At 37.8% G+C, this 15,204-nt stretch overlaps 1 protein-coding gene across 2 annotated transcripts in view; it reads left to right on the plus strand.

Moving 5' to 3' along the window:
• NDFIP2 (Nedd4 family interacting protein 2) overlaps positions 1–15,204 on the plus strand; it is a 69,174-nt gene that overhangs the window by 15,689 nt on the left and 38,281 nt on the right. For both annotated transcript variants that reach the window (XM_024218253.3, XM_024218254.3), the window contains exon 2: positions 14,336–14,489. In XM_024218253.3, the coding sequence (XP_024074021.1) occupies positions 14,336–14,489 (154 nt within the window). The remainder of the gene's footprint in view (positions 1–14,335; positions 14,490–15,204) is intronic.

Raw genomic sequence — 15,204 nt, forward strand, 5'->3', positions numbered from 1 at the left:
GATCTTTGAAAGATGTGGCGGCTAGTGTTGCAATGCTCTTAAATCCTCAATTGAAGAAACACAATGTAAATGCAAACTGTCATGAACTCTGTTTTTTCCAGATTTGGAAGGGGAAAACCAGGGATTGAGGGCAAGAATTTTAAAAACAGAGGTCTAAAGTTAGGCCCTTAAGTGAGATTCTCAGAAATGCCTAAGTCATTTAGGTGTGCAAGTTCCAATGATTTTCTGACAAGATAATTAGGAGTTTCACACTCTACCCCTAACTCTGTACTCAACTTTTAAACTGTTTTAGAAAAACTTGGCAATAGGCATAACCACTGGGTGTGAAACCAACAGGCCATCTAATCAATATTTGAGTGAAAGTATGCTGTATTGTGCATGTGGGGTGAGCAAACTTAGCTGTGCAGTGAATGTCATTGATTGCACATTTTAAATGTTGCACTTCGCCACGTGCATGCAAGCTTGGGCAGGTCACTTAATTTTTCTCTTTTAAATCTTTTCCTCTCACCTGTAAAATGATGCTACTTATTAGTGCTACTTTATAAAGTGCTTTTTAAGCCTACAAATAAGTGCTGCTATTTCCGTTTCATAAATGTGAAAACGGACACAAATTTGACTTCTCTGGTTGGATTTGTGATTAGTGGATTTGTGTGAATATTGGCAAATAAATTAACTTCTATTTACTTTACTAATCCCATATCTGAAATGGGGCTACACCTCTATAAATTGCTTTAAGATTTAAGATTTACAGTGGAAGCGGAAAGTGATTTCATAAGTCTTAACTGATCTTGTTTTTTGCAGCTACTCTGCACCAATTACATGGAATACTAGGCACTGGATGCATGTAAAAGCGGATCCTGTGGCTCAACCCTTGCTCTGTCTTAGCTCACCCCATATCAGTCTTTCGTGCAGGTCTTCGTGGGACAGGCAAAGACTCTGATTTAGAAAAATAAAACACTAACTTTGAATGTTGTGGACCTAACAAGATGTGCAAAAATCTGTCAATTTTTTTCTGTTTGCAATCCCATTCCTCTCTTTTTGTGTCATTTTAGGTTGCCAGAGACCTGTCTCCTTTTTTATTTGTAAATCACAGATTATATAGTGAATAAATATTTCTACAAATATTAAATATAATTATGTAATGCCATTAATATTTGTAATAGTATAATACTACATTTATTCATAAAGTAGAATAATGGTCTTACTGCAAGCAGTAGACCACTAGAGAAATTGGATCACAATAAAAATTTGTGAATGCATTTTAAGGAAAATAAGTCAAGCCAGCAGACCACTTTTAAAAAAAAAAACAAAACAACAAAAAAAAACCTTCCTTCCTCTCCCCACTCCCCATGCTTACCTGTCCAAGGCCTGTTCTACCAGCCTTATGAGTATCTTAACTTTATGAGTGGTCCTATTGATTAGTCACAGAAATTGAGTGAAAGTAAAGAGAGTGAGCTTAAGGAACTATTAAGCTGTTCAGTCTTAATCAGAACAAGGCTATGTGCAGCGTTCTTGCAAAATTTCACTTGCTCACTCAGAAGTATATTAATTTCTTTTTTTGACAGGCATTTTTTAAAAATACTATTTGGTCTCTCTCCTGTGTTAAAAGCTGGATGAGTAGATTTTGGTGACCCTTTGTACAAGGTTGATGTACAATATATGTCACAATTTTTAGTGTGCCAGAGCAGATTAACAACATGGTTTTGGCAGTCATTAGTATATTTCATAATAATTGGCATGTTCACCTCCCAAAAGTGTGTGTGTTTTTTTTGTTTTTTTTTAAGGTATCATTTAAGCATGGGTTTAGCAGGAAAAGAGAAGTGGTACTAAGGAGGTATTGAATCACTTCTTAAGTGTTCATAGCCTGTCATCACATGCTAGAATTAATGTTTCAGGGCAGTGAAATACTAATGTTTTGACTAAGGCTGTCAATTAATTGCAGTTAACTTAAAAAAAAATTAATCGTGATTAAAAAAGTTAATCTCTATTAATCGCACTGTTAAACAATTGAATACCAATTGAAATTTATTACAGGTTTCAGAGTAGCAGCCGTGTTAGTCTGTATCCGCAAAAAGAACAGGAGTACTTGTGGCACCTTAGAAACTAACAAATTTATTTGAGCATAACCTTTCGTGGGCTTATGCTCAAATAAATTTGTTAGTCTCTAAGGTGCCACAAGTACTCGTGTTCTTTTTGCAAAATTTATTACATATTTTTGTGTTTTTCTACTTTTTGAAATATATTGATTTCCATTACAACACAATACAAAGTGTACAGTCTCACTTTATATTTTTTATTACAAATATTTGCACTGTAAAAATGATAAACTAAAGAAATAGTATTTTTCAGTTCACGTCCAAGTACTGTATTACAATCCCTTTATCATGAAAGTGTAACTTACAAATGTAGAATTTTGTTGTTACATTGTTTTGTTTTTGAGTACAGTTATGTAAAACTTTAGAGCCTACAAGTCCACTCAGTCCTACTTCTTGTTCAGTCATTTGCTAAGACAAACAAGTTTGTTTACATTTATGGGAGATACTGATGCCTGCTTCTTGTTTACAATGTCACTTGAAAGTGAGAACAGGTGTACCCATGGCACTAGTGTATTTTTCTCCAAATGTCTTGAATGGTGGGCTCACTGTAGTGTTGTGTACTCTAGTCCTATAGTTCTTAGTATAAAATTAAGAAATTGGTGAGCATTTCAAAGGTCTCTAATATGCTCTTTGGTGTCTCAATACTTTTTTCTAAATGAGAACATTATGGAATGTGGAATCAGTTCTTGAATATAATTTAATTTTAAATGAAGCCTTTTTTGAACTTATAGAATGGTCTAATGATATGTGGCTTTTAAAGTTAACGTCACAAACATTTATTATTGCATAGGCATTACTAAAGTTATCTCCATTAGTCTGCGTACTCCTAGCATTACTGATTGTCACAGTTCCTAGGCTAACCACACCTCTGACTGCTTTTGGTCTCCTTGAGTGCACTTCGTCAGGCTGCTAGCTGTCACCTTTCTCAGGATAGAATCATGTGATTTCCCCCACTCTTGTACTGGGTTCTGGGAGTAGTCCTCTGGGTATCAATTGTGATTACCTCGGCTGGTCTGACGTTTGCCCAGCACCTAAAATCCGTTTCCTCTGGCAGCAGTGACAGTGGTAACTAGTGACCAAACATCCTTCTCTAAGGCTTGGTCTACACTTACCCCCCAAGTCGAAGTAAGGTACGCAAATTCAGCTACGTGAATAACGTAGCTGAATTCGACATACCTTACTTCGAACTTACCGCGGTTCAGACGCGGTCCACACGCGGCAGGTAGGCTCCCCGTCGACTCCGCGGTACTCCTCTCGTTGAGCTGGAGTACCGCAGTCGACGGCGAGCACTTCCTGGTTCGATTTATCGCGTCCAGACCAGACGCAATAAATCGAACCCGAAACTTCGATTGCCAGCCATCGAACTACCCGGTAAGTGTAGACTAGCCCTAAGTAAAATATTATTTACTTACAACAAAAATATCTCAGCAAAAACATTTAAAAATAATAAACACTCTGCCTGCATGCTTGCTTCTTTCGAAGGCTTACCATTCCCTGGAACTGGGGAAGGCTCAGGCTTGTTTACACTTCTGCAGGAGATGTGGCTGTCTGAGGTCACTGACAGCTTCCAGCCCCTGGCAACTGACAAACACCCCCCTATTGTCAGAGGGCTTTTAGCTGGTCAGTATCCTTTTGATCTCCAGGCTCCCAGCCTGGAAATATTAAGACTTGTTTATTTGCTGGAGACAGGACATAGGATTGTGGAAGTCGGTAGTTTCACCTGTTGTCTTTCAAGTGTGTGCTGCGATATTCTTATCTGAGGAGCAATTGCTTTGCCTCCCTAAACAGTCCCCATTACATTCAAGTATTATAGGTGAATAATAAACATATTGGGGCAGTAGAATAAGTTAGTCTATTTCAGTAATTACATATCCGATCTTAAACTATTCAAAAGCATCTCCATGTCATCACACTTCATTTCAGATTTATTTTAAGGAAGAGTCTCATCTTTGACTCACGGTTGCATATAATTCTGATCTAGGAAAGGGCTGTACTTTGTACAGGTCACCGCAGACTCACAAAGCTACATGCAATGTAACTGTAGTCAACTACCTATTACTGATAAGTATTGAACCGAGAAACACAAGTAATTGAAAAGTCAGAAAATTGAATGGTGGAAGCTAATTCAGTTTGCCTTTTTTCCCTTAAGCAATAGCTTCATACAATTATTTCTGTGTACATCAGCAAGCATACACAAGGCAGCTTCAGGAAGGTACCTTTTCTATAAGTAGTTTTCATTTCAAGGTTAGCATGTTAAATAATAGAATTTAAGATTTAAATGTTATAAATTTGCATGTGATTTAAGCTAATAAATACACACACACATATATACACACACATATCAATTTTTAAAATAATAAAAGTACATTTTTATCCCATATGTAATTTACATCTAATGTCCACCTTATTACTCTGTATACTGAAACATCTACAGACCATTTTATAAAAACAGTTCCTCCTCTCCGTTAGTTTGGGTATGCAAAGATTAGCAAAAGTTGAACTGTGTGCATGCATGTATGAGGTGTTCTTATATATCATTGGTTCTCAACCTGCGGCCCGCGGGCCACTTGTAGCCAAATCAGCACACAGCTACAGTCCTTGTGACCTCATTGGCATACAGGTAGTATATATATTGTGTGGATGCCGCCCACATAACACAGAGAGAGCTGCATATGCAGCCTACAATGGTAAATAGGTTGAGAACCACCATTATGTATGAACACACAAGGTAGCTGTAAGCTGGAGTTGGGAGTAGCAGGAAGTTCTGCTCAGGGAACCCAACCTTCAGGCAGCAAAGATGATCCACTGAAGAGCATAAGGAGGATTTGTTTACAAATGTCTAAGGCTGTGTGTCTGTCACGGAATTCACAGATTTGGTGACTTTCCGTGACTTCTGCAGCGGCCGGTGCTGCCTCAGGGGTTGTCCGAGCTGGGCAGGTCCTGGGGCAGCAGCAACAGTTTGGGTGTGTGGGAGGGGGCTCAGGGCTAGGGCCGGGGGTTGAAGTGTGGGGAAGTGAGGGCTCTGGCTGGGGGTGCAGGCTCTGGGGTGGGGCCTGAGATGAGGGGTTTGGGGTGAGTATGTGGGCTCTGGGGTAGGGCCAGGGATGAGGAGTTTGGGGTGCAGGCTGCCCCAGGGGCTGCGGCGGGGAGAGAGGACTTGCACTCCCCCCTCCCCCGCCCTCTCTCACCGCAGCAGCCCGGGACTGGGGGAGAGGTGCATCTGCGCGGCCCTTGATAGCTTGCTGCATAGCTGTGCAGCTTAGAGGGAACTTAAGAGGGGAGGGGAGTTGGCTTCTTACGTGGGGACCGATTCTGGAGACTAAAGATCCCAATATTTTGTATTTCTCACAGACTAGCAGGTTTAGTCTTCAGGTTGTTTGGAAAGTGGTAAAACATTAAATGCATATGTTTGAGTAGATGAATGTGAAGGCATGTGAGGGGACAGGTGGAAGAGAGAGAGTATATAACGAGTTAAAAAGTAAAGTATTGAGAGATTTGAGAGTGAAAAGTGGAGAGAAAAAAATAGGTCAGAAGTAGACAATACAGTAAGACCCGGGGGGGGGAAGACAGCTATAAAGAAGTGGAGAAAGAAAAGAAGAAACAGACACTAAGGAAAAGAGCGGGGGAGAGATTCCAAGATCTGTTTCAGGAAAGAAAGGAATAGAGGAGTGAAGCCACGATGGAAAAGAGGGGATAACAAAAATGAGAAATGTAATAAGTTACACTTTTAAGTTACTAAATACAAAGTTTGACAGTTAGCATTAAATACAATATGCAACAGTGGTTCTCAAATTTTTGTACCGGTGACCCCTTTCACATAGCAAGCCTCTGAGTGCAACACCCCTTATAAATTAAAAACACTTCTTAATATATTTAAGACCATTATAAATGCTGGAAGCAAAGCGGGATTTGGGGTGTAGGCTGACAGCTCGCAACCCCCCATGTAATAACCTCACGACCCTCTGAGTGGTCCCAACCCCCAGTTTGAAAACCCCTGAAGAAATGGTGCACAATTTTATTCCTTTAAATTGCAAGGGTCTTGACTGCTTAGATATTTTTCATCCTGGCCAGTAGGCACAGTTCTTGGGCTAACTAGGAGAGTCAGGTAAATTTTCAGACCATGATAATACATACAAACGATTGGAAATCCTGAATAGGTTCTAAATTGGCCTGGCTGGAAACACACATTCTGTTGTTGTGAAAAACTTTGAAGTTTTTTCATTTGTTTCCATTCTGATGAAATTTTTGAGAGCTTGAGCCACTCCAAAGTAGCCAGTAGCCCGCTGCTTAAGGCTGTCATTTGGGAAGTGTAGGACTCAATTTCAGGTCCCTGCTCCAAATGCATGGAAAAGGCTGTAATGTACAGACTTACACATTTTAAAGTGTGTATGAAATTTTAAAATAATGAACCAACTTTAATCAGACTTGGATTCTTTCTCCATCCTATGTGAGGAATATGAAATAAATCAAATTTGACATTGGATATCATCCCTCATTGTCTTAAGCAAAAGGTCACCTAGATGATGTGGAAAAAAGTCTCCTGTGTATTTTTCCCCACCATCTCTGGGAATTTTGCTGAAACTTAATAAATATTTCATTTTTTGGCTGAGATGAGACACTGAAAACTTCAGCCCAAATTAATTTGGATGGGGGGAAAATAAGTCGAGTTTAAAATAGAACCTGGAACTCAATATTAACTGTAGAGTTTGCTACCAATGAAGCCCATACAGGCAAACCTTGTCTCTTGCAAACTCCAGTTCTTTCAAAATTGTTTAGTCCAAAGTATCTGTGTGTTCCCCAGTCTTAAGCTACCATATCCTCTGGATTTTACAAAAGTTTTGTCCCATTCCCCCCCCCCCCCCCCAGATACTTTATTTTACAAAAGTTTCCTTGTAATAGCCTAAGAGAAACTTGGAACCCCAGCACCATAGAGATGCTTATTGGCAAACATAATTGTTTTTTAATGTGGAACTCCTGCATCTAAAATGAGTTGGTATTTATAATTATTTTTCTTAATTCTATCCAGATTTTCTACCTGTCAAAGACATATGCCCTCATTGAGTTCCAACTAGGTGGTGAATTTTGTGTTACCTGGAAAACATAAAATGCGTATTTTTTTTTTTTTAAAGCAAGCTTGTTTTAACTGCAAACTTTTTTTAATTGCAGCATAACTCCACAAATTTACCAGAAATATTTCTTCAAACAGATTAAAATATGAGACGTTTCAGCACAAACAGCCTTTTTTAATATAAATGATTAAAAATAGTGGCTTATTATTTGACTCTGACAGATTTATTGATTATGATCATGGGAATGAATTTGCAATAAAGAATAGTTATTGGTCTGACAATTATATATTATAATTTCTTGATAGATACCCAGCAACATATTGATATGTTTGATACTTGAAATTGGAATTTTGGTGCAATCCAGAGTTAACATTGTCTCTTTCCTAGCCATTATAGTTAGTCATTCTGAGTAAAGTGAAGGAGAGGAAAGGGAACAGTTAGAAAAGAGGGGGGAAAAAATAGTAACTAAAGATATTTGCCCTTGTCATTCAGACTAGAAATATTGTTTTCTGAAAATCCATTTTGAATGTTGATATGCAAAAGTATTTGTCAGGAGAAGTAAGTAACCTTAAGAAAGGAATGGGTACATGACCTTTACTTCTAAATATTGACTTTCTCTCCCCTCCTCACCTTTTATGGATGGATAAAATGGGATATAAATTTAATTGTTATTAGACACACAGACATTGGGGTCTCCTTATTTGAGTATGTCTGAAATTTATTTTCATGGTCTCTCTCCCTATCTAAGTGCTAATACACCCCGTGGATTTTTAGGACAGCGTATCACAATGTGACACCTGTTGTTTGTGTGAAATTTACTTAATGGAAGTCTAATTTCAGCAGAAAGGCTTTTGTTGCAACACACTTTCAGCCATATTCAGTCAAATATCCCTTTGGAGTATATAGAACAGATAAGTTTCCATGGCACCTAATACTTACTTAGCTGACACATTTGGTATTTCTACACAGCTGTGGAATACTAGCACTGGCTTTCTATTCTGTTTCCTTGCTTGTGTAGACATTGCACCTATGATGGTATAATGGTACTGGCTACTACTGATACCCTCCGTCAGAGCAGTATCTAAAAAACAAACTGTCAGCACAGGCATACCAAATCCAGATATATGTAATGGCAAATACTTGTAGAATGATGGGGGAGGGGATCAGGGGAAAACTTGCATCAACCATTTGAAGCTAGTAGTTCTGCTCCCAGAACCAAAAGATTGTGTATCAGTTTTACACATCTTAATACACTTTGCAACTTTTTATTTAGTAATAATTTTGTTGCATGATACATATGCACAAAGCAGTGAATGCACCAACTTGGCAGGAGCCGATGTGCTTTGGTGAAGGGTTTTTTCTGTACTTGTTGAAATGCTTTAGCTATCAAAGATCTCTTTGATCAGTGTATTAGTAGGGAATTAGTGCTTTGGAAAGGTCCAAGACCAACATCCCTGGATACTGGATTGTTCTCTTTGGTAACAGAACAACTATGAGAATATAGGATTTGCCATAGTAGAACAGACTGGGCGTCTCTAACAGTAGACAGTACTAGATGTTTCGGAAGGAAGTGCATTGGACAGTTATGAAATAAACTATCAAAGGGGGAGGTTTCTTCCTAACTCCTGTCAGTTAGGGATAGTCTACACTGCAGTTGGAAGGGTGTTTCCCATCATGGGTAGACCGATATGCTAGCTCTGCTCCAGCTAGTATGCTGAATACAGCATTGTGGCCATCGTGGTACAAGCGGCAGCTCAGGCGAGCCATCTGGGTGCAAACTCCCCTGATATCATGGGTATGTACTTAGGTAGTTAGCTGATGCTGCTGTGACCACACTGCTATTTTTAGCAGACTGGTTTGAGTGTGTCTGTCTGCCCGCCCAGGCTGGGAAGTCCGTCCCAGTTTTTGTTTAGATGTTACCCATTGTGCTTGAAACCATGAAGCTGAAGGGTTTGTCTGTGCTGGGTGATACCATAGTAAAAGGAGGTAGTGCTTGATGGGAGGTGGGAATCTAGGTCCCAGTCCAGGTCTCATTGGAGTCCACAATGAAGAAGGCAGGACAGATGAACCCAATTCTATAGTTGCTGTTCTGGTTGATGTTGGCAGCTGTTGCTGTGGAGCTTCATAGATTTCAAGGCCAGAAGGGATAGTTATGATCATCTGCTCTAACCTCTTGTATAACACAGGCCATAGAACTCCCTGAATTACTTCCTATTTGAACTAAAATATCTCTCTTGAAAACAAATACATTCTTGACTTAAAAGTTGCCAGTGATGGAGAATCAGTAAACTGTTTGTGGCTAACTATTCTCACTGTTAAAAATGTACACCTTATTTCTAGTCTCAATTTATGTAGTTTCAACTTCCAGCCATTAGATCTTATTAAACCTTTTGTCTGCTAGACCGAAGAGCCCCAAAAGACTCTCGGAAAGACTGTTTTGTGGTGACTGTCTTGAAAGAGAATTATTTCTTGTAAAGCATTTCCTATGTGAAGGTCGTTGGTACTGTTATATGGCACAGTATCCCTTAGGATAAAATTTATCTAGTGTAACAGGATAGTCTCATTATCCGTATCTTATTTTTAATTGTTTGTATTTAGTAGTTCATTGTGGCCGAAATGCACCAAGAGTTGGCCAATCCAGTTTTAAGCCACTACTCCATGAGATTAGCAAAGGTGGTAAAATACAGTATTACATTATGACAACAACAAAATAATGTTTGAAATCACATAGAAGCAGATAGTTTGAGGAAAGGGTTGACAAGTGACAACCACATCCTGTATGGCTGCATGATTAGTTATGAAGATAGCAAAAATATGTTAAGTGACTGGAAACCAATAAATGTCAATGACGAAATTCATCTCTGTAGTAACTGCCAGCTCTAGTGAAGTAACAACAGGGATGAACTGGGCTGAATGTGTCACAGGATATGTGCAATTCTCTCGTATAGTTTCTTTGCATTTTTGACTGTCATGGGATGTAACTGTGCTTAAAGAGATCAGCAAAATGTCACCACTATCTCAACAAGCTGAGAATTCGACATATTTGAATGAGATCCTTATTCAACTGCGTTGTTGTTCTTTCAGCAGTAAGTCAGCATTACAACAGAGGAGAGGCAGACTCAACTTACGCAAGTAATAAGATTTATGCAAAACACACAAAACCTTCTGAAGGTAAAATGAAAGGTATAGACAGAGTATATGATATAGATTTTTTTGGTTTGTATTTAGATTTAGAAATATAATGGGGCGGGGGGGGGGGCGGGAGAGAAGGGAAAGCAGGCCACCTGCAGCCATTTCCTCTTCTTCCTTCACCCCCCACTCCGAAGACTTTTGCAGGAGTAAGCAGATGCCATATTGTGAGTTTAATGTTCTATTTGAAGTCGTACATCATTTGACATCACATCTGGTTGCTGTGGAAGTGATGTGTCACAAATAGAAAATGAGTACTTCAGTTCGGAATAAACTATAGAAGGAGATGCAGTGTTGTCTTTTTAAAGACACATGGTTATGGTAATCAGAAGTGAAGTGTGAAAATCACAGGTAATAGTCCTATCATGCATTTTATATACTGCCTTTCATCCTAAAAGATTGAACAGAACTGAACCAATTGCAGATTCTGCCACTGAAAAAACAGCCTGTCCTGGAATTGAGTATGGCTGATAATTTTAAGTTGTCTGAGATGCACATTCTTTATAACACAACTTACAATTATTCAGAAACAAACTATTTGTGTTTAAAAATTGTGTGTGATAGAAATGAATGATTTGGACTGTATTGTTTGTTCTCCAGTGATCTCCATATGTCTCTGAACCTTTGATTTCAGAAGAATCATTGTTATACCTAACTCAAGATCCATTTAGCAATCCAAAGAATTTAGTTCATGTAATGTGACCTTGATGCCTCCTGAGCCGGCAGCGTGTGGCAGCTTTGAAAGGGGGATGGGAAATCAGGCATCATATAGTCATGCATAAATAATTCAAGGGGAATCTAAACCTGCTGATAGAGGCATGCTCTGTTTAACTGTAAAGCTTTGTACAGTCAGCAAGATATCTTGATAAGTATGTGACCTGCCATAGAATGTCAGTTAACTGCTGTCAAGCAAATTGATTTGTGCTAGAGATGGCAAACTGAATTAAGGTTAGGAAAACAAAGATATTCTATTATCTGCTGCCTTTAACTAACAGAAAATTGTAAACATGAAAAGAGAGGAACATACTACTGTTCGAAACCTGTACTTAAAATGCATGAAAAAAATCTGGTAACTGAGAGTTTTTCCTCAAGTTGTTCAATTAGTCGTAGGAGACTCCTTGACACACAGTGGTTAGCACAGAAAGTCTTCTTAACTGCTTGGCAGCAATTCACTTGTTATGATGGCGAAAATAAACAAAATCTGTTTTCTCCTAATGGAATGGCATAAATCAGAATACTGTTTTAAAGCAGTATCCTGATGTATTTTTTTGAAAATGTTACTATTAAATAGCTTATCAGAATGTAGTGACGTAGCAGAAAGAGGAATTGGCATACCATATCAGATCATTTAGTCCAGGAGGATACTGTGTCTGCCAATGATAGCATCAGGTGTTTCAGAGAAGGCCCAAGAAATCCTGTGGTGAAGGATCATGGAAAAACCTGTAGACTTGGACTTCTTCCTAATAGTCATCCGTTAAAGATTGGTTCATGTCTTGGACCGTGGGGGTGGTTATATCCCTTCTGATTTTTCTGTCCAACATAACTGGCTGATCTTTTTGATCATACTAAGCTCTGGCCTCCATCATATCTTGTGGCAATGAGTTCCATAGGCATTGCTTATTTAAGTGTTGCCTTATATAACTTGTTTTTCAATTTCATAGAATGACCCCTTGCTGTTGTAATACAAGAGAAGGTAAATGTGTTGAATGATCAAAGAATTATTTTGTATACCTCTGTTATGCCTCCTCACTACACTAAACAGCTGCAGTCTTTTCAGTCTCTTCATATGGGAGTTTTTCCTTGTCTCTTTCTTTGCCATCTTTCTTTTGGATCTCTTCTATTTTTGTTCTTTTTTGAGATAGGGTAGCCAGAACTGCAGATAATATTCCAAATGAAGGTGTACCATCAGCTTCTATAAAACATATTTCCTATGTTCGGCATCCCAACACTTGAGCTGTTTCCAGAAGAAACATTTGGGTGTTTTATTGAAGACTTATAGTTAATTCAGAACCCAGCAGTTTTGCATTAGTGCAGTCTGTTTTTTGTTCCACTTTGCCTTGATAGTCATGATCGAATTTTGTCTGTTTGCTACCCATGTGCCTAAATTGTTAGGTTTTTCTGAAGTGCCGCAGAGTTTTCTCTAGTCTTCACTAAGCTAAATAATTTTTTGTCATCTGTATATTTTTCACATTGATGTTCATTCATCCACTAGTCTGGATCAGTAATAAGATACTACAGGTCCTGGAACAGATCCTTGTGGTACCCCAGTATTAACCCTTTGTCATAATGAAAGTTGATCACTTATTCCTACTGATTTTCTGTTTTACCCACTTCCTGATGGTATTTTTACCTCTCCTCTGATGCATAGTTAGTTCCTTGAATAACATCTTGTGAGGGATTCTTGACCAAGACTTTTTTGAAAGTCCAAATAGCAGATAAAATACAGTTTATTTTGTGAAACATTTAAAGATGTCTAGTAGATTAGAGAAACTGTTTCCTTTACAGAAACTATGCTATCTTCTTCTTATATCATTTTTCTCAAGGTGTTTTATAATTACTTGGTAACTGTCTTTTCAAACAATGTATCTGCAGTGGAACTAAGTTTATTGGTCTGTCATTTCCCACAATATTTCCTAGTACCTTTTTTAAAATGATAGGCACTGGGACAATATTTACAACTTTTCGGTCCTCTCTGTCATATTAGGTAATCTGTTTTATTTTTAAAGTTCCTCCCAAATGTTTGCCATCTGTTTGGGGACTTTATCCCTTACCAGATTTATTCAACAACCTCCTCTTTTGACATATCAATCTCCAATAGCACTTTATCTTTTCTTTTTTAATCAGAGTAAGACTGAGATCGGTATCTCACCAATATCTCTTATAGTGAAGCATGATGTAAAGAAATAACTTATCTTTTCTGTAATGTCTTTATCTTCCTTAATTCTATTAATCCAAAGAAACCACTAGTCTTTATATGCTTAATTTCATATGTTTTCTTTTCTTAGCTTTTTGCTTTTCAAATCTTTTAGCCTTCCTAATACCGGTACTTTCTACCTGCCATAGCTTGTGCTCCTTTCTGTTGAATTTGTTAGATTGGATTTTCATTTTTTGAAGGTTATTTGTTTTGGCTCAAATAACCATGAGGATTTTATGTACTTAAGGGTGTTAGTGCAGCATCATGCCAAATGAGGTTTTGTTTTATTTTTCTTTTAAATCCGTATACTTGCCTACCCAAATTCTTCTCCTATAGATCATGTTTACTTGTATACTTCACTGTAAAATATCTCTAAAACACAAAGTTTAAAAAAAGAAATCCTGCAATACCGTAACTGATTACTATAAAAGTATGTGGGGAAAGAGATTATTGGTAGAGGCAGGGGCTTTAATAAGAATATAGACGGTCTCAGAATTTGAGTTGAGGAGACCATAAAACAGAACATGCATGGGTACAAATCTCAGATAATTCTATAAACAGAATAGGGTGTATTACCTGCCTTTGGATTAATACAGTGAAAGGGTAAGAGTTGTTCATCTGTTTTGTTTTTAAATGGATTCATTTTGTTTATCTACACATACATACCATATATTCTTTAATGGTTTAGGATCTTCAATACTTTTTAAAAAAACGCTTTTTGTTTCAGTGAAACCCATTTTAAGCATCAGAATCAGTTTGATAGCATAGGAGGTTTTAAAATGGAATGGAATTGTACTGAACACCTTGAGGTACTTTTGAAGTGATTGCTTAAGAAAGGTTGCTGTTAGAAGTACTTCGATAAAAGTCTCTTGTGTCTATTAAATTTTAACTGTTGGGTATATTAGCTTAGTCCCTGAATTTATTAGCAGAAGTTTTAAATTATTCCAATAACCTAAAAATAGTGCTAAATTTCTATTCTTTGGTAACATCTGAAGGGGTTAATGTCAACATTTGACTTGTATATAAAGAATTACCTAAATGTGTTTTGAAATTTTTGTGTTTTTAAGCTTCACAATGAAGATGATCCTCCAGAGTCAACTGTTGAGGAGCCATCCACTTCTACAGAGACTGCACAAAATTCTCAACCAGCAGCTTTATCTGAAGCAGATGTTTCTCCTCCACCTTATTGTAGTATTGCTGTAGAAGCAGCTGCAACCTCAGGTATTTTTCCTTTATTATATAACAGCTCTAGGTAGTATTACTGTTGGAGAGAGATCGTGAGTCAGCTACTGATTTGGGGGCATATGATGCCGCCTTTTTTTTTTTTTTTTTTAATTCTTTTTTTTACTTGATTAAAGGTGACCCACAGATGTATGTTTCTCTTTTTTGTGTGGTTTTTTTTTTAAACCAAAACCCAGGCAACTTTTGGAATTGTGCTGACTACCCAAATTACCATACTGTGCAAATAGCGTATTATTAGCTCAAGATATCCCTTAATTTTTTTTTTTTTTTTTTTTGAAGTTCTGTGTACTTTAACTCCACAGTCAATCTTTGGCTCTTATTCAGAATAGTCCCCAGGTTTGCAGGACCAGGGCCACAATGCATACATTTCCCATGTGAATACCATGAATAAATGTCCACACATATGAAGTATTTGCAAAAGAAGCACCTCTGCTGGCATCATTTAATCAGCTGCAGAATCCGGTTATATGCTGATGCCGGGGTATAAAGGGAAGCCAAGTACTAGACACTAGTTAATATTGCTTGGTTTTGCAATGTATTAATATTTGTACACTTTGGTATATAAGTAAAATGTCCTAAAACAAAATTTGTTGTTCATGTTACTTTTTTAAAAGCAATACTTTACATACTAACTTAGCAAAATTGAGCCATTCCAAGAATAAGCAATTTTCCTGCCTCGGTAGACCAGCTGCAG

Source organism: Terrapene carolina, unplaced genomic scaffold, assembly GCF_002925995.2.
Source record: "Terrapene carolina triunguis isolate 2854851 unplaced genomic scaffold, T_m_triunguis-2.0 Scaffold21, whole genome shotgun sequence".
Taxonomy (NCBI): domain Eukaryota; kingdom Metazoa; phylum Chordata; order Testudines; family Emydidae; genus Terrapene; species Terrapene triunguis.